At 48.4% G+C, this 19,732-nt stretch overlaps 1 protein-coding gene across 3 annotated transcripts in view; it reads left to right on the top strand.

Moving 5' to 3' along the window:
* slc17a9b (solute carrier family 17 member 9b) overlaps positions 1-19,732 on the top strand; it is an 82,094-nt gene that overhangs the window by 52,616 nt on the left and 9,746 nt on the right. For all 3 annotated transcript variants that reach the window (XM_038803312.1, XM_038803311.1, XM_038803313.1), the window contains 4 exons: positions 1,896-1,930; positions 2,038-2,153; positions 11,625-11,680; positions 16,114-16,143. In XM_038803312.1, the coding sequence (XP_038659240.1) occupies positions 1,896-1,930; positions 2,038-2,153; positions 11,625-11,680; positions 16,114-16,143 (237 nt within the window). The remainder of the gene's footprint in view (positions 1-1,895; positions 1,931-2,037; positions 2,154-11,624; positions 11,681-16,113; positions 16,144-19,732) is intronic.

Genomic DNA, 19,732 nt, shown 5'->3' on the forward strand with positions numbered 1-19,732 from the left:
TTTGCATCCACTTATCATGCCAGGCACCAAATTCTCCAGGCCTCTGTTATTCTCCATTCGTCTGGTCCGGAAATCATGAGGGCGAGAATCACTACTGGTCCTGTCAAGCTTGGCCCTGACATGATGGACCTTGCAGTGGGCCAAGGGGGTAACTCTTTAAGGGAGTTGCCACCCCAAAGTCTATCTAAGGGCCATCTCTGCCCCCCCCCCCTCCCCCCCCGAACAATGCAAGGGGGTCGTGTGCAGGGAGGAAGGGGAATGGGGGGGGACTTCTTTATTGTGGGGGTCTCTTTATTTAGGGAGTGTCTGGGGGTCTCTTTCTTTAGGTGGTCTCTGGTGTCCCTATTTAGCGGATCTCTGGGTAGGGTCTCTTCATTTAGGGGGTTTCTGGGAGATCTCTTTATTTAGGGGTCTCGTTAAGGGGATCTCTGTGGGCGGGGACGACAAGTGTGGTCACCCCTGTACTGGAGGGGAGAGGGCGGGGATCCAGAAATCCAGGGGTGAGTGGCTGAATTCCACTGTGGGAAGAGGGGGAGCAGTGTGGATGGGACTGAATTGTGATGCTGGTGGGGGAGCCAGCTGCAGGACCTCGCTGTCGGGCCACCGCTCAAAATGGCAGCCCAATAGCAGGCTTCCCTTGGGAATCCCTTGCAATCCTCGCGATGGATAAATTTGCTGGGAGGGCAAATTAGGTGCAATTCAGCTCTGATGGGAGAACAGAGGTTGGGATTCTCTGTTTCTGAGCCTCGGGGTGGGATTCTCCATCCCGCCGCACCAGTTTTCTGGTGCGACGAGCCTCCCCAACGGATTCTCGGTCCCGCCAGTCGGCCAACGGGTTTCCCATTGTGGGCAGCCCTATGCCGTTCGGAATTCCCCAGTTGTGGGTGTGCACCGGCATGACGTGAATGTTGATGCCGACACAGAATTCGTGGACTTTCACGACAGCAAAACAGACGCCAAACCTGGATCGTTTCAGCAACTGTGGAGGGGCTAGCACTGGCGCCATGTGGAACACAATCGATTCCAATGAAAAACGGTGCGGGATTTGCCGGGTCTGTGATTGACACTCGGAAGGCTGACAAGCTGCAGCTGCACATACATATTACACTCCCCACACACACTCATCCCAGCCAACAAGATGGCACTGGTGGTGGTGGAGTGCGCCCATACAGCTGATGGGCCGGCTGGGGCCAGAGGGCACCTAAGGGGTTGGCCTGGGGGGACAGCTATACGACCCGTGGCCCTACGTTCACAGTGGGCAGTCAGCGGCGTGTGCAGCTGCATGGCTGCCTTGCCGGCTGCAACAATGGTATTTCGTGCCTGTCCATCCCCGACCCACAGCCCACCTCCTGGCCACCCCAAGTTACTCCCACCAACCCTGGCAGAAGCCCCCCAGCCAGCGGCACAACTGTCAGCAAACTATGGAAACGTTGGACACTTTCCATAACCCCTCTCTCTCCCTCAGTAGCTACGACATCGGTTTCACGATTTTTAAAAGCACAAGTGAACTGCGTCGTCGGGAACTCAGCTCATTGGAGGCAGAGAATCGCAGAGGCCTCGGAGAATACCGGATGAGGCCCGCTAAGGACCTACAAACGGTCTTTACATGCATTCCGGACCACATTGACGTTGCTGTCGAGGTGACGGAGAATTGCAATTTTGCGTCAAATCGATGCCAGCTGCGATTTTAGCATCCGATCCTATTCTCCGCCTAATCACATTTCGCAATTTCGGCATTAGTCAACAGAGAATCCCGTCCTGCTTCTCCCAAACGTAGAATTTCGCCCATGGTATCGAAATGCATACAACTGTTTGCCAACAATGATAATGCAACATTTTGTATGACACAAAATTTGCTCTGTATCTTTGCATTTAGGATGTTTGTTCTTTTTCAGGGTTTGATACTGCCAAGGTGCGTAAGTCAATGCAGGTATGATGATTGATTTTTAAACAGATGGTTCAAACATTTTGAAAACAGTTCAGCTATGTAAGAGAATAGAAGTAAAACCAGTTTCTGGTGTTTTTGTTTTAAAACAGGTGATTGCCATGGGATTATCCAGTATCTTTATCGAATTACTGAAATACACAGACAATTATTACCAAGCCTTAATATGTGTGTCAGCTAGTATAGGACTTCAGACATTTAGCCACAGGTAAGCTAATGGCTGTGTTAAATTTAGAGGCCATCTATTAGGTTCTATAATATATAGTGCAAAACTATTTTAACGTTTCCACTTTGGCTCAAGGTCATGCTGTCACCTCTGAATAAGTAGGTTATAGTTTCAAACTCCACCCTCGGGTACTCCCTCATTATTTCCCTGGGAGAGATGCTATGTTTCGGAAAAGAACATAAACTGAGGTTCCATCTCAAGTGGACATCAAAAATCCAATTGCATTATTTTCCACTATGCCCTGTTTCCTCTAAAACAACGGTTTAAAAAATCAGGTGATCTGGTCATTTATCTCAGTTTATTTGGTGGAACTCTGCTATGTTTAAACTGGCTGCCACATTTCCCTACAACATGTTTCAAAAAGATATTTAATTGCATGTGAAATGCATTGGGATGTCCTCAGGATGTGACAGATAAAGGTTGCTTCTTTATTTTCCTGTATGTGAATCGTAGCCATTATCTTTGTTGCTTGGTGCAAATTGTGTAACTGTACCAGCTGCTTCAACAACCTTCCTGGCTACTCTCTTTGGCTACACCAGACCGTTATGTAACCTTAGCATTAGTTTTGGCTCTGCACTGATTCACAATCCAATATTTCTTCATTCCACTTCTAATGTCACCCACCACCATTCTTGCCTCAGTCCGTTTGTCACTGAAGCCCTTCTTCATACCTTTGTCACCTCCAGACATGATTATTCCAGTGCTCTCCTGGACAATCTCCCATGATGCACCCTTCCTAAAGCGAACTTTTTCCAAAGCTGTGCTACCCAGGACTCGGGCGAGGGAGTGGGGGTGCCGATGGTGCATAAACACCAGGCTGAGTGGGCAGCAGACTGGACTTAGTGTTGTAAATGGGGTCCAGACTGAGCAAAGACTGGTTTTCTTTCTAAAATTGAAATCATCCGAAAGTCTCGATTCCAATTTTTTTTAAAGCCGGTCTTTCAGGGCAGTTTCATGGACAGTAGCTGCGAATGGCATCTGCTGCTGCTTCTGACCTGTGTGGTCCGATTTTCAAGCCTGCCAAAAACCCGTATAGCTCCCTGAAAGTCGGAACTGTCATTTGAATGCTCTTAGCTGAATATCCGCTTGAAAAATGGTAGAGTCCTGTGATTATTTTAGAGTTAATTATATGCTGTGCGAGTTTGGGGTGGGAGATGTGATTGTGACTGGCTGCTGTGTTAGGGTGCTTGGAGTGCGTGAGGGTTGTGGGGTCAGGAGAGGGCGTTTGGGGTGCAAGGGGTTTGGGGGGCTCGGAGGGTGGGAAGTGATGTAAAGAATGGAGAATTTGGGATGGGTGGATGGGGTGTGGAAGTGGGAGGCAGGTGTGGTGGGTCATGAGGGGTATGGTGGAGATGGATGTGGTATTGGGGGTGGTGGGGGGTGGGAGGGTCACTTTTAATGATTAGTATCACAATATTGAATACTTTACACTTCTCAAAATTCCTTCATGAATTTAAATGAACATATAAATAGCAGTTTAAATTTTGATTATGCCCTAAAGTAGACCCAATTCTGATAACATGCTGTGTTGATATACCAGAGGCTTCAGAATCTTGGATCTCATCAAAATAAATGTGAGAAAATAAAAACCAGGAGTGATGCAAAACACATGGGGTGGGATTCTCCGCCGGCTCCGTTTTACCGGCAGCCTGGGGGTTTCCCGACGGCATGTTTTATTAGTTTTGCAAGGTGTGGGAATGAAATCCCTATTTGTCACTAGGATATTAATTAAAGAAAGGTTTTCCAAATCTCTACTCCATCCCATGTTCACCCCAGTTAACCTGTAAATTCAGAGTGTACGACACAATTTGTATCAAAGTTTATATACCATGCCTCATTCTTCTCTGAACAATTCAGAACAACAATTTAATCAACATTTTTTCCTGAGCTGCTGGCAGATGTCTAATTGATAAATCACGGGGATACTATCATTGGTGTAATAGGAGAAGATGCCATTGATAGTATATTGTGGGTTGGCACCAGAGAAGCCAGAATGGTAATATTGTATTAACTATAGTTGTGTAAATGTAATGATTGTTTTACAGCCACTTTCCTAACATCAGTTGATTGTTCTGTGATGAATTATTCTTCGAGAGAATGAGCATTACCCCTCCAGTTTTGCCATTGCGAGAGTCACTCATGGGGAGGCTGTGGTGGTGTAATGGTAGATACCTGGGATAATGCTGAGAGACCCGAGTTTGATTCCTACCATGGCGGAATATGAACAGAATAAAAAAAATATCTTATTCCGCGGTCCTTTTTAAGCATGTCAACAGAGTGATCACAGGCTTCATCTGGGTTTGCAGTACCCCGAGGATAAGGAAGGTAATGCTTGAGCGGAGTCAGGAGAGGGCGGGCTGATATAGCCATGATCAGGAAGTGGGTGGTGGGGGTGGGGTCAGCAAGGGTGCGTATGGAGGCGGCTTCTTGTAAGGGCAGCAGTCTGGCGGCATTGGTAACTGCGCCTCTGCTGCTCCCGCCGGCGCGGTACTCCACCTGCCCGGTGGTGGTGACGGCCCTGAGAGTTTGGGGCCAGTGGAGGCGGCATGAGGGAGCAGTGAGAGCATCGGTTTGGGCCCCAGTTTGTGATAATCACTGGTTTGCCCCGGGGAGTATGGATGGGGGGTTCCGGTTATCATGGAGAGCAGGGATTGAGAGGATGGGGGATGTGTTCATAGAGGGGAGCTTTCCGAGTATGAGGGCGTTGGAGGAAAAGTTTGGCCTGGCGAGGGGAAACAAATTCAGGTATCTGCAGGTGCGAGACTTCCTTCGTAAGCAGGTGTCATCCTTCCTGCTCCTACCGCTAAGGGGGATTCAGGACAGGGTAATTTCCAGAGGGTATGTAGGGGAGGGGAGCATCTCGGTCATCTATAAGGAGCTTATGGGATCGGAGGAGACGCAGAATGAGGCACAAGTGGGAGCAGGAGCTGGGAGGTGATATAGAGGATGGTCTACAGGTGGACACGTTGAGTAGAGTCAACACATCCGCAACATGTGCCAGGCTCAGCCTGATACAATTTAAGGTTGTTCACCGGGCTCACATGACAGTGGCCCGGATGAGCAGATTCTTTGGGGTGGAAGACAGGTGTGCAAAATGTGCGGGAGGACCAACGAACCATGTCTACATGTTTTGGACATGTCCAAAGCTTAGGGGATTTTGGCAGGGGTTTGCGGATGTCATGTCCAAGGTTTTAAAAACAACTGAGTCCAGAGGTGGTGATTTTCAGGGTGTCGGAAGACCTGGGTATCCAGGAGGAGAAAGAGGCAGATGTTCTGGCCTTTGCTTCCCTGGTAGCCCGGAGACAGATACTATTGGCTTGGAGGGACTCAAAGCCCCCGAAGTCGGAGACTTGGGTATCGGACATGGCTAGCTTTCTTTGTATGGAGAAAAATAAATTCGCCTTGAGAGGTTCACTGTTAGGGTTCACCCGGAGGGGACAACCGTTTGTCGATTTATTTGCGGAAAATTAATCATCAGCAGATGGGGGGGGGGGGGGTGGCGGGGGGAGTAGTTTAGATTAGAGTAGGGGGTAATAAGGGTGGGACCTGTACGAAAGGTAAACGGCTTTATGGATTCATGTATATTGTTTATTTTGTTGCTGTTGCTATACCAAAAATACCTCAATAAAATGTTTATTAAAAAAAAACTGGATTTAAGTCCAGTGATGACAATAAAACCATTGTGGATTGTTACAATGAATGCCCTTTAGGGAAGGAAATGTGCCGACCTTACCTGGATTGGTCATCTGCTTTGACTTCAGGCCCACAGCAATGTGGTTGACTCTTAAATGCCTTCTGAAATGAGCAGCCACTGAGTGAGTGAAAGTGTTATAGGTTCAAGCTGCCTACATCTGGAATAAACAATCCATTTAGAGGGGTTGCTAGATTGTTGGAGGTGCTGCCTTTCAGTTGCGATACCAGGATTCATTCTGCCCTTTCACTTGACATAAAAGATCTCATGGCACCATGCTATGAAGTCCTAAACTGGTATCCTATCAAATATTTAATCCTAATCCATCAAATTTGATAATCTGGCTGTTTATTTCATCATTGTTTTGAAGCAAAATGTGATTGCCTTAAAAAAACATTTCAACAATCATTCATTGCCTGTGAAGTGCTTTACATAGCATTGTTCATGTCCTCCAGGCTATGTGAGTGCAGGACTTTCCCTAAACACATGACATTGAGATCCTGGCTGTGATTCCCCGTTTCCTGCCGTTAAAATCAGGAATTCAAATCAGGCTGAGAATCCCATGTTGGCCCAAAAACGGGATTGGTACCGGGCAGCAGACGCAGTCTCCGCTCCAGCCCTGCCAGCCATAGCGAGATTCCCGCCCTGCACCAGAGGAAACATGCAAACAGCACCTTTGCATTTATTTTAATAAAATTAATGGGTTGAAAGCCTGAATCTCTTTCCTCCCTCTCTCTTTCTCCTCCCCCCCCTCCCCCCCCCCCAACATTGTGCTCCGACCCCACAGTGGGAGTTCCACTGGGCATACTTTGGTGGAGTGCAGTGCTGAAGCTGGAGGCCAAAGGGGTTAGGCCATTGCACATGTTCCCTTTTGTTGCTGCCAGGCTGCAGAGGGAAGGTCCTGGGGGTTAGGTAGGCTGGGGCTCTGGGTAAGGAGTTGACGCCAGGACCCTCCCTTGGGATGGGGATCCTGTGCCCAGACTGCTGCTTCTAGCACTGGGCAAACTGAAGATCACTCTTGGCATGGTGATCTCAGACAGCCCCTCTGTTCAAAATCATCATCCTGGGCTGACCTGCTTAAACATTGAAGCGGTTTTCTAATTCCGAACTGCTCTTTCTCACTGTTGATGAGCAGATCCGACATTTAATTGAAGATTCAAGCCAGGAAGACTTTAGTTTTCCTCATATCAGCTCCCTCAGCAGTATGCTTTTAAAACTGCTGCTTCTTGAAGTGTCAGAGCCTTCCTAGAACACCTGAACAGCCTTAAAATCCCCTGAGATCCTTTGAAATGGTGAGCATTCATTCATAGAATTTACAATGCAGAAGGAGGCCATTCGGTCCATCGAGTCTGCACTGGCTCTTGGAAAGAGCACCCTACCCAAGGTCAACACCTCCCCCTATCCCAATAACCCAGTAACCCCACCCAACACTAAGGGCAATTTTGGACACTAAGGGCAATTTATCATGGCCAATCCTACACATCTTTGGACTGTGGGAGGGAACTGGAGCACCCAGAGGAAACCCACGCACACACTGGGAGGATGTGCAGACTCCGCACAGACAGTGACCCAAGCCGGAATCGAACCTGGAGCTGTGAAGCCATTGTGCTATCCACAATGCTACCTTTAACTGGCCTTTGATTGACAGCTTAATGGTTTAAATGCAGCTGCCAGGAGGTTTGTTAATTAATCTTTCCCTTCTCATTTGATGCATCTGAGGTATCCTCATTGATCCTAACCCCAATGTTTATATACATTCTTCTTCTGCTGGCCACTTCAACAATGCTGAGTGCGGTTAGAAAAGAGGAAGTGAAAGCACTTAGCCAGAGCTGTCAATCATCCCAAGAATGTTTCTAAGCATAATGGTTAAGAGGGTTGTTATGGGGATGGTTGCACCCCTCTTCTGTATTTTCTATTGAAGTTAAATTGCTGCTTTTTTCCGAAGCTGGAGGTCTAGTGTTTAATTGTATTGCTCTCTGTTTGTTATGCTCAGCGTGGGCCGGGGAGGAGGTCTGGAAAGAGGCGAGAGGGGCGGGGTGCCACCTTCGGTGGGCCCGTTTCCGAGAGGGAATTAGGGGGGGGGGGGGGGGGGGGGCAGAGCCCAAGGGGGATGATAGCAGGATTTAAGGGAGAGGGGATGCAGAAACCTCTGGGCGAAATGGGGCAGTTAAGTGGTTCTGAGTGTTCGGGTCACTTGAAAAGTTTGAGGGCAGAGGTGATTTTCCTGCAGGAGACACATCTCCAGGTGAAAGATCAGATGAGGCTGAGGAAGGAGTGTGTGGAGCAAGTGTTCCATTCGGGGTACGAATCTTAAGTCAAGGGGTCGCCATTCTGCTGAATAAGAAAACGGGGTTTACGGTGGCTAGGGAGGTGCAGGACGTGGCAAGGAGAGGATTGTGATAGTGAGTGGGATGCTAGTGGGCACTCCGGTGAGTGTAATTCCTGACTGTTGGGAGCGATTCCAGACTTGGACTCTCACCAGCTGATTATGGAGGGGAATTTATTTATGTACCTGAGCCGAGGATGGATAGGTCGAGTCCTAAGTCAAGGGGGGGGGTGGGTCGAGAACGGCACTGGAGCTGGAGGGTTTATGGAGAGAGGGATTGTGAATCCATGGAGGTTTGGGCACCTGGGAAAGAGGGAATACTTCGTCTGGCAGTATATAGAGTATATTCCCGGATTGACTTTTTTGTGGTGAGCCGGGTGGTGCCGATGGGGATGGAAGGTGCGGAATATGTGGGAATAGTGATTTCGGACTAATCTCCACACTACCTCGACATGAGACTTTGTTTGGGTCAAGCACAGAGGCTGGGGAGGATGGTTGAATTCGGGGCTTTTGGCAGACTAGTTCTGTGGGATGGTGGCAGTGGCGATTAAAGTTGAACTCAATCATGATGGGAAGGTTTTGACAGCCACGTTCTGGGAAGTTTTGATAACGTTTGTTCGAGGGGAAAGTATCTCGTTCAAGGTCCATAAAGATAGGACGGGGAGGGAGGAGAAGCGGCGATTGTTGGATGAGATAGTTGAGGTGGTTAGAGGTGCTCTGGCCAGCACGAAGGAGTTGCTGGCAGAACGAAAGAGGCTGCAGGGGCAGTTTGACCGATTTGATGACGTGAAGTGCATGGGTCAGAAGCGGTGGGCACATGGGTTGCAGTATGAGTACGGGGAGAAGGCGGCCCATATGTTGGTCCACCAGCTGTGGCGATAGGCAGCGTCAAGAGAAATCCTGCAGGTGAGGGTGGAAGGGAGGACCCAGACAGGATAAATTAGGTGTTTAAGGCCTTCTATGATGTTGTATAGGACAGAGACGGAGGGGGGGGGAGGGGGGGGGGGGTGCGGATGCAGTGCAGAGGTGCTATAGGTCTTTTCCTAGATATGTTGGACATCCGGAGTTGGAGGGAGGGAAAAAGCAAGCGCTGGAGGAACCATTAGGGTTAAAGGAGGTGATGGAGTGCATTAGCATGATGCAGTCTGGCAAAGCGCCAGAGCCAGATGACTTCCCGGCGGAATTTTATAAGTAATTCGCGACGGAATTGGCCCCACAACTTCTGGGTATATTCAAGGAAGTGGTAGAGAAGGGGGAACTGCCGGCTACTATGGCACAGGTGTTGATCTCGCTGATCCCAAAAAAGGGGAAGGATTGGAAGGATTGGCTGGAGTGCAAGTCTTATAGGTGCATCTTGCTGCTTAACATGGACAAAGTCCTGGCAAAGGTATTGGCAAGAAAGTTGGATAGGCACGTATGGGAGGGAATCTTGGAGGACCAAACTTTGTTTGTGAAGAGGAAGCAGCTTTCTAGTAATTTTAGGAGGTTGCTAAATGTAGTTATGACCCTGTTTTGGGGGGGGGGGGGGGGGGGGAGCGGTACCAGAGGTGATTGTGTCAATGAATGCAGAGAATGCCTTTGACTGGGTAGAGCGGAGGAATTTTGCAAAATTCTGGGGAGGTTCAGGTTTGGATCGAGGTTTGTGGCGTGGGTTCAGCTGTTGTATGCGAGCCCCATGGCAAGTGTGGGAACGATTGAGACAAACTCGGGGCATTTTGGCTTGGATAAGGGAATGAGGCAGGGGTGTCCGCTGTCCCCGCTGCTGTTTGCGCTGGCAATGGTTAGTAGGACACTGTTGCACAGGCAGAGGTGGGAAGGGGGACTGGCGCTCCCGGATTTGCTGCATTATTATTTGGTAGCGATTGTGGAAAAGCTGAGATGATGGCGCGGGGGCGGATTCGGTCAGGTTAGTGGAGGAGTCGTGCGACGGGACGAGCCTGAGGGTCCTTGTGACGGCCCCGCGGCCGTTCGCCCAGAGTAAATACCCAAGTAGCCCTGTGGTGGAGCCGTCCGTAAAAATTTGGATACTGCCGAGGAGGCACTTTAAACTGGGTCACATGTTGGTGATGACTCCACTGTGTGGAAATCATAGGTTTGCAGCAGGAGGGTGAATGGGATGTACAGGAGATGGCGGGAGGAAGGGCTAGTGTGGGTCAGGGATATGTTTATGGAGAGCAAGTTTGCTGGGCCAGAGTAACTGCGGGAGAAGTTCCACCCACCGAGGGGAAGTGAGTTCAGATACTGGCAGGTCCGGGGCTTTGCATGTAAGGAGCTGCCCACATTCCCTCGGGTACCGGAATATACGCATTTGGATAGAAACGTTGCTGCTGGATGAAGGGATGGATAGTCTGATTCGGGATATAAAGGGGTGGTTAGGAGAACAGAGCACTACCTTAGTGAAAAGGATCAATTGGGGTGGGAGGAGGATTTGAGGAAGGAGATAGGATGGGGCTTTGGTGCGAAGTAGTGAACTGAACCTCCTCATTCACAAGGATGAGTCTTACACAATTTAGGTGGTGCTCAGGGTCCACATGATTCGTGCCTGGATAAGTGTTTTTTTCCTGGAGGTAGTGGACGGATACGAGAGGTGTGGGAGGGGGCCGGTGATCCATGCCCACATGTTCTGGGGTGTGTGGAGTTGGGGAACTTTTGGGAGGCGGAGTTTAGGAGCCCATCGAGGATTTTCGGGTTTGGGATCAAGCCAGACCCTATGCTGGCGATCTTTGGGGTGTTGGAGCTGCTGGAGCTGCTGAAGGTGAAGGGGCCTTTGCAGTTGCCTTTGCCCCTCTGATCATCCAGCAATGGATACTTTGAACTGGCGACCGGCTAAGCCACGGGGAGAGTGGGGGGGGGGGGGGGGGGGGGGGGGGGGGTGTTCCTGCATGTTTGGGAGACGTGTATTAGTTTCTCAGGTTAGAGAAAATCAAATTTTCCCTGAAGGGGTCCGAGGAGGGCTTTGAGGTCCAGTGGAGGCAGTTTATGACAATATTTGAGGAGCTGTTTATCGCGGGGGTCGGGGGGTGGGGGGAATGTACAAACTGTATACTCTGTTGCTCTGTTGGATGTTAAGATTGTGAAATGTTGAGCATGTTTGGAAGAAAATACCTTTTTTTAAAAAAAAATACAACAGTTGCACTTGGAATAATCTGTTAGTTGCACTTTAGGATTCCTGAGAATGTGATAAACGTATAAATGTTTACAAATGCAAGCTCACCATTTTTGTACAGCAATTTATATTCACAAATGATTTAAAATAAAGTTGAATTCTGATTTTAGAATTGAATTTTTGAATAAATAATTAAGAGCTCTTCTCTGAAGGCTTGCAAGCTGTATTGCCTGATCCAGGCTTAGAGCTGCACAGATCTAAGTTTAAACCAGATAAATATATTGCACAAGATTAAAGTTGATATTAATTCATTGTTCTTTATTTTACTAGTGGGGTATCTGTTAATGTTCAAGATCTAGCACCATCGTGTGCTGGCGCCCTGTTTGGTAAGTAGCAAATGAGTTTTGCATAGGTGTAAAAGTCCTATACACTCTTCCATGTTAACAAATTTATAGTAAGAAGTCTTACAACACCAGGTTAAAGTCCAACACGTTTGTTTCAAACACTAGCTTTCGGTGCACTGCTCCTTCCAAACAAATTTATATCAGAGGAGGCAAAACCTAAAGGCAGTTATACGCATCCTTCATCAAAAAGTAATCATTAACCTGGCCCGTCTATAGTTAGAGCAAGTTGTCTAAGCTTGTGATTAATATATTCCACCTGTGTCATCAATTATCATTTTTCCATCGTAAGGTCATAAGTGGGGATATTTGCTGCACAAAGCTCAGCACCATTACAACTCCTCAGATACTGAAGCTGACTGTGTTCATATGCAGCAAGCCCTGGATACCATTCGGTCTTGAGCTAACAAGTGGCAAGTAACATTTGCGCCACACAATGCCCGGCAATGACCCATCTCTTACAAGAGAGAATATAACTGTAATATCCCACATGGAGCCTACGGCGTGGGAATGTTTGTCTTCCCCGTGTTCGTTGCAGAGTATGAGCTCCCCCACTAGGGACGGGGTATCTCAATTACCTAGCGTATATAAGGTTGGACCGTAAGGCACCGACCAGTGAAGTAACCGGTAGGGGTCTACTAGGGAGTGTAAATATACTGTTTGTAAATAAAACTTTGTTTTTACTTTTACTTGGTTTGGACTCCCACATCCTTATTAAACTAATCATTTCCCCATGACACTTGATGGCATTACCATTGTTGAATCTCACATTATCCTGAGAACATACGGTGCATAAGGAGGCCATTCGGCCCATCGAGTCTGCACCGACCCACTTGAGCCCTCACTTAATCCTGGGGTTACCACTGACCAGAAACTGAACTGGACTAACCATAAATACTGTGTTCAAAAGCAGGTGTGAGGCTGGGAATTGTGCTGCGAGTAACTCCCCTCCTGACTCCCTAAAACCTGTCCATCGTCTACAAGGCACAAGCCAGAGGTGTGATGGAATACTCTCCACTTACCTGGGTGAGTGCAGCTCCAACAACACTCGAGCATCTCAACCCCATTTAAGACAAAGCAGCCAGCTTGATTGGCACTCTGTCCAGCACTTAAACATTCATTCCTTTCACTTCCGACGTACAGTGGTTGCAGTGTGCACCATCAACAAGGTGCACTGCACCAACCCACCAGAATTGGATTTGCCCTGCTTTTTGCGGACAGGACATACTCGGGAAATTTTCCACATTGCGGGTAGATGCCAGTGTTGTAGCTGTACTGGAGCAGCTTGACTTGGGCTGCAGCTACTCCTAGGGTACAAGTATTCAGTATAATTGTGGGTATCCTGTCAGGGCTTATCTGAAACAGGAAAATCTACAGGATATGTGGAGAAAGCTGGAGAACAGTGCCGTGTGAATTTGTCCTTCAGAGAGTCAGTACAGACACACTCCACCAGCCTGTTTCTGAAGTCTATCACTATCATTCCCTCGAGCACTTCTAAGTTTTGTCATCTGTAAATTTTGAAATTATGCTCCATACACCCAAGTATTAATGTACATCAAGAAAACTGCAGTCCTAATACTGGCCCCACTTTGCGGTGATTACTCTGGAACACTTCACACCTAAGAAATGAGTCGGACATCAGAGCCTGTGGCTATATTGGATTTTCTCATTGTTAATAGTGAATGTGGAATGTGACAAACATTCATTCATCTCTGATAATATCTAAAAGCTAGAATTCAACAAAGGTTCCTATACTCAGAATAAATTGCAGCAGCAGGAAAGCTAAAATGAACAAGCGAGGGGGATAAAGAGTTTGCAATGATGCAGCGAATGTGGGTTTTGTAAAATAATTCTGGATTTTAAGACTTTTTTTATCTGTACCTATTTATTGCCTCTAACCTAGTTTATTTCCCAAAGTCAGTTGTAAAATACCCATCATGTGATCTTGAGCCCAGTTTGAATAATGTTATAATCCAGTTCACACCTCCGCATCAGCACATTCAACTTACTCTTGCACTAAATATCAGCATTCTCTAATGTAATATTGTAAAAATGACAATTTTCGTCTGAAAGTTAAGCAGGCACTCAAAATAATGAGACAGTAAATTTTTTACTAAAATCTAACTGGGAATCCTTGATAAGTGTGCATTCCTACAGAATGAGTAGAATAATTAACCTGGTTGTTCGGAAAAGCAAATGGTTACAGATGCTGGAAAGCTGAAATGAAAAGATTGGGAATACTCAGCAAGTCTGGCTCCAGCTGTGGGGAGAGATACAGAATTAACAGGTGGCATTTAATGTAGATGACTGGGGTCTTGCTAGCTGGCTGGGGAGCCTGTGGGGACCCTGTGCCATCTCATTTTGGGAAGGCCCACCACATTAAGGGTCAATTAAACACTAAACTGGGCAGCAGCAGCAAGCCTTCCTCAGGATCAGGGACCCTGGGAGCAGATGTCTTGCCCACCAAGATTTGCAGGCCAACCTAAGGGAAACTGTTCTTAGTTGCTTGGTAACACCATCAGAGAGGTGGTGGCTGCTGCCAATAATACATTCATCCAAGGCCCAGGATCGCTGAAAGACCCAGGCCCCAGGTGAGTTATGGTAGGATGGGGGACACTGGGAGGAGTTGAATGGGATCGGCAGCAAGGACAAGATTGCGGCTCTCAACAAACCTCCCACTACCGATGCAAGAAGCCCCAACAGGGTTTGCTTTTCAAACACGCCACATAGCAAGTCTCCCCACCTGCTGCTTTGGTGAATGGCATCATAGAGTCTCCGTGCACCCCCCCCCCCCCTTCGACATAATAAGGGCAGAGATAGTCAAGCGATGGGTCCCCCTCCCGTATGATTAAATGCCTGCACCTCCCCCAATCCAGTTCACTACTAAATCCTTCATGGAGGAAAGCATCAGATTCCTCCCAATATTTTAGGTCGCTGACCTTTCATCAGAGTGGTCCATCACTGTTCTGATCCTGATATGTTGGGCAGGCAAGAAATCAGGCATGTATATCTATTAGTTGCAGCATTGTGCCATTGGCAACATGCTCACAGCCTCCCCCAGAATTATGGGGATGACATAGGGGCCCTTGAGTGGACAATTAAAAGAAACATAGAAAATAAGAGAAGGCCATTCAGCCCTACAAGCCTGTTCTGCCATTTATTGTAATCATGGCTGCTCATCCAACTCAGTAACATGTTCCCGCTTCTCTTCCCCCCCCCCCCCCCGGTATCTTTTGATCCCTTCAGCCCCAAGAGCTATATCTAACACCTCTTGAAAACATACAATCTTTTGGCCTCGACTTCTCTCTGTGTTGCGAATTCCACAGGCTCACCACTCTCCGGGTGAAGGAATTTCTCCTCATCTCTGTCGTAAATGGTCTACCCCATATCCTCAGGCTGTGACCCCTGGTTTTGAACTCGCCCAATCGGGAACATCCTTCCTGCCTCTATCCTATCTAGTACTGTTAGAATTTTATAGGTTTCTATGAAATCCTCCCTCTCGTCTAAACTCCAACGAATATAATCCTAACCGACTCAATCTCTCCTCGTACGTCAGTTCCACCTTGCCAACAAGCAGGCTGCTAAACCTTTGCTGCACTCCCTGCACAGCAAGAACATCCTTCCTTGGATAAGGAGACCAAATCTGCATGCAATATTTTAAATGTGGTCTCACCAAGGACCTGTATTGCTGCAGCTAAATATCCTGCTCCAATACTCGAATCTTCTCACTATGACGGCCAACATACCATTCGCCACCTGCTGCACCTGCATGCTTACTTTCAGCGACTGGTGTATAAGGACACCCAGAGTTTGTGGCACATTCCCCCCTCTCAACCTATAGCCATTCGGATAATAATCTGCATTCCTGTTTAGCGACAAAATAGCAACCAATTAAGGGCCTCATCCCATAGCCAATCCAATTTAATAGGAAGTGGAAGTGGCATGTGCTCAAATGTGGAGCCCAATATGTTTAACCCTGTCGGCTGCTGGTCACTGAAAGGGGTGGATATCTCCTTACTGGGTTCATGTGTCAATTGTTTAATCTCTTTGCATCTCCCCCCCCTCCCCCCCCCTCCCCCAATGCGGTGGGCCTGACCCTCCATCTTGCTGCGACCCAACCGGGCGGACGTTCCGTGCTGTTCCACCCAACAGCTGGATCTCATGACATCTCTCTGAGAGCTCCGTGAAATCTGTGTAAATGTAACAGAGTACCTACTGCAAGTCAGTGTCCTTTGCTTAGGAAATGTGTTATTTTCAAAGAGGTTCAATATATATGTACGTTCAATTGATTACTTTAGAAATTAATATTTTACATAGCTCATTTTCATCATAATAGCATAATTATTTAATCATGCTTCTTGAAGAATAAATTTAATGTATGTGAATGTTTTAATTTTTATATTTTACTAATTACATAGGCGTTATGAACACTGGTGGAGCTTTAGCTGGTTAGTATGTCTTTTTAAAACTTTTATGTTTTGGTTACACTGTACTGAGTATATTTGTATTAAACAATATGGCTGGTAACCTCTGTGTTCTCCAGTGTTGGATTTGGGGGTACCCCAAAAATGTGCTGCGGAATCCCTCTTAGAAGTTCCCAGGTAAGGGTTTACCTGAAAATCGTCCAGATGTGTTAACATCCCCCAGACAATTGCACTGGAAACCATCCGACAAAGCGATTTACATCGCTAACTATGGATGGTTCTGCCAGTGATACACTAATAATTACTTGGAAGAAATAAAAGCACTTCGAACTTCAGTGTAGGAGCAGGAAGGTTGACACTTGTTTACGTAGGAAGTCCCGCACCTGCAGATACCTGAATTTGTTTCCCCTCGCCAACCCAAACTTCTCCAGCGCCCTCATACTCGAAAAGCTCCCCTCTATAAACATATCCCCCATTCTCTCAATCTCTGCTCTCCGCCATATCCAGAACCCTCCATCCATACTTCCTGGGGTAAACCGGTGATTATTGACCCGTTCAAAAAAGGACCGCGGAATAAAGATGGGGTGACATTGAAACACGAACTGTAATCTCATGAGGACCATCATCTTCAACGTCTGCACCTTCCCAGCTAATGACAACGGGAGCGCGTCCCATCTCCGAAAATTGTCCTTGATTTGGTCCAGTAGCCGGGCCAGATATAATTTATGCAGCTGGTCCCATTCCCGCACCACTTGAATGCCTAGGTACCTAAAGCTTCCCCCTACTAATCTAAATGGCAGCTCCCCCAATCGCCCCTCCTATCCTCTTGCCTGGATCGCAAACATCTCACTTTTCCCCATATTTAGCTTACACCCCAAAAACCGGCCAAATTCCCCTAGAATCCTCATGATTTCTTCCATCCCCTCTATTGGGTCCGATACATACAGAAGCGGGTCAGCTGCATAGAGCAAGACTCTGTGCTCCACCCCCACCCGCCAGACCAGCCCTTTGAGGCTCTCTGAGCAATTGCCAAAGGCTCTATAGCTAGTGTAAACAACAGTGTGGAGAGGGGGCATCCCTGTCTCGTCCCCTGGTGCTGTCTATAATAGTCCGATGTTGTCCTATTCATCCGTACGTTTGCCAGAGGAGCCTGTTACAGCAACCTGACCCAGTCAATAAAGCCCCTCTCAAATCCGAACCGTCCCAGTACCTCCCACAGATAATTCCATTCTACCCGATCAAAAGCCTTTTCTGCATCCATTGCGATCACTACCTCCACCTCCTACCTTCCGGAGGCATCATGATCACATTTAACAGCCTTCTTACATTGGGCACCAACTGCCTACCCTTAACAAATCCCGTCTGGTCCTCCCCAATAGCGTCCGGAACACAATCCTCAATCCTGGAGGACAGATTTTGGCCAGCAGTTTGGCGTCCACATTCAACAGGGATATTGGCCTGTAGGACGCACACAGCTCCGGGTTTTTATCCCGCTTCAGAATCAGCGAAATCGTGGCCTGTGACATCATCGGGGGCAGCACCCCTCTTTCCCCTGCCATATTGAATATCCTCATTGACACCAGCCCCAATATCCCAGAGAACTTTTTTATTAAACTCCACTGGGTACCAGTCCAGCCCTGGGGCTTTAACCGACTGCATGGCCTTCAGACCCTCCACTATCTCTTCCAACCCGATCGGGGCCCCCAGCCCTTCTACCAGCTCCCCGTCCACCTTTCGGAAATTCAGCCCCCCCCCCCCCCCCCCCCCCCCCCCCGAAGAAGTGCCTCATTCCCTCCGGCCCCATAGGGGATTCCGACCTATACAGCCTACTGTAGAAATCCCTAAATGACTTATTCACCCCTGCTGAATCTTGGGTTCTCATCTCTGTCATTTAACATAGAACATAGAACAGTACAGCACAGAACAGGCCCTTCGGCCCTCGATGTTGTGCCGAGCAATGATCACCCCACTTAAACCCACGTAACCCGTATCCCAACAATCCCCCTATTAACCTTACACTACGGGCAATTTAGCATGGCCAATCCACCTAACCCGCACATCTTTGGACTGTGGGAGGAAACCGGAGCACCCGGAGGAAACCCACGCACACACGGGGAGGATGTGCAGACTCCACACAGACAGTGACCCAGCCGGGAATCGAACCTGGGACCCTGGAGCTGTGAAGCATTGATGCTAACCACCATGCTACCGTGAGGCCCTACTTTCCCTATCTCCCTGGCTGCCTCCCTCTTTCTAAGCTGCTGTGCAAGCATTCTGCTGGCCTTCTCTCCATACTCGTAAATCACCCCCCTTGCCTTTCTCAGCTGCTCCACTGTCCTCCCTGTGGTTCACAAGCCGAACTCTGTCTGTAGCCTCCACCGTTCCCTTAAATGCCCTGCTTCTGGGGTCTCCGCATACCTCCTATCGATCTGTAGTATCTCCTTTACCAGTCGGTCCGTCTTTGCCCTGTCCACCTTCTCCCTATGGGTCTGTATCGAGATCAGTTCCCCTCTGACCACCGCCTTCAGTGCTTCCCAGACCATCGCTGCTGAAATTTCCCCCGTGTCGTTGACCTGCAGGTAGTTCCGAATACATTTCCTCAGCCGCTCGCACACCCCTTTGTGAGCCAAAAGTCCCACATCTAACCTCCAGTGCATGCGCTGGTTACTGTCTTTACTAACCTGCAGGTCAACCCAGTGCAGAGCATGGTCTGAGATTGTGATCGCCGAGTACTCCGTGTCCACCACCCCTGCCAGTAAGGCCCTGCTCAAGATGAAGAAAACAACACTTTTTATGCACGTGTGAGAAGAGGGGGAGAACTCCTTCACCCCCCCCCCCCCCCCCCCCCCAAATCTGTTCCATGAACATTTTAGTTCCTTTACCATTGCTGGCACCATGCCCGTTTTCGAGCTTGACCGGTCCAAGCCAAGGTCAATAACTGTGTTGAAGTTCCCTCCCGTGACCAACCTGTGCGAGTCCAGGTCCGGTATCTTCCCCAGCATCCTTTTTATAAACTTCATATCATCCCAATTTGGCACATACACATTTACTAATACCACCTGCACCCGCTCCAGTTTCCCACTGACCATAATGTACCGACCTCCCACATCCGAGACTATTCTACCCTCCTCAAACACCACCCACTTTGATCAGGATCGCGACCCCTCTAGTCTTTGAATCTAGTCCCGAGTGAAAGACCTGACGGACCCAGCCTTTCCTCGGTCTAATCTGGTCAGTTCCTCCTGAGGTGCGTCTCCTGCAACATTACAACGTCCGCCTTCAGTCCCCCAAGATGCGCGAACACATGTGCCCTCTTGACCGGCCCATTTAACTCTCGAAATTTCCAGGTGATCAATCTAGTTGGGGGGGGGGGCTCATTGCCCCGCCCTTCGCCGATCAACCATCCCCTTTTTTAGGCCCACCTCCAGCCCATGCTCCGTGCCTCCACCGGCTGCCCCCAGGCAGACTCCGCCCCCAACCTCCTCTCTGTCCCTTAGCCCAAGTTCCTCCCTTGTCAGCAGAACATCCCCCCCCCCCCCCCCCCCCAAAGTAACAACACTCTGTAACCCAACCCCTTCAATAAACCAAACATAAGCACACCCCTCACTAGGTT

This window comes from Scyliorhinus canicula, chromosome 7, assembly GCF_902713615.1.
Source record: "Scyliorhinus canicula chromosome 7, sScyCan1.1, whole genome shotgun sequence".
NCBI classification, from domain to species: Eukaryota; Metazoa; Chordata; class Chondrichthyes; order Carcharhiniformes; family Scyliorhinidae; genus Scyliorhinus; species Scyliorhinus canicula.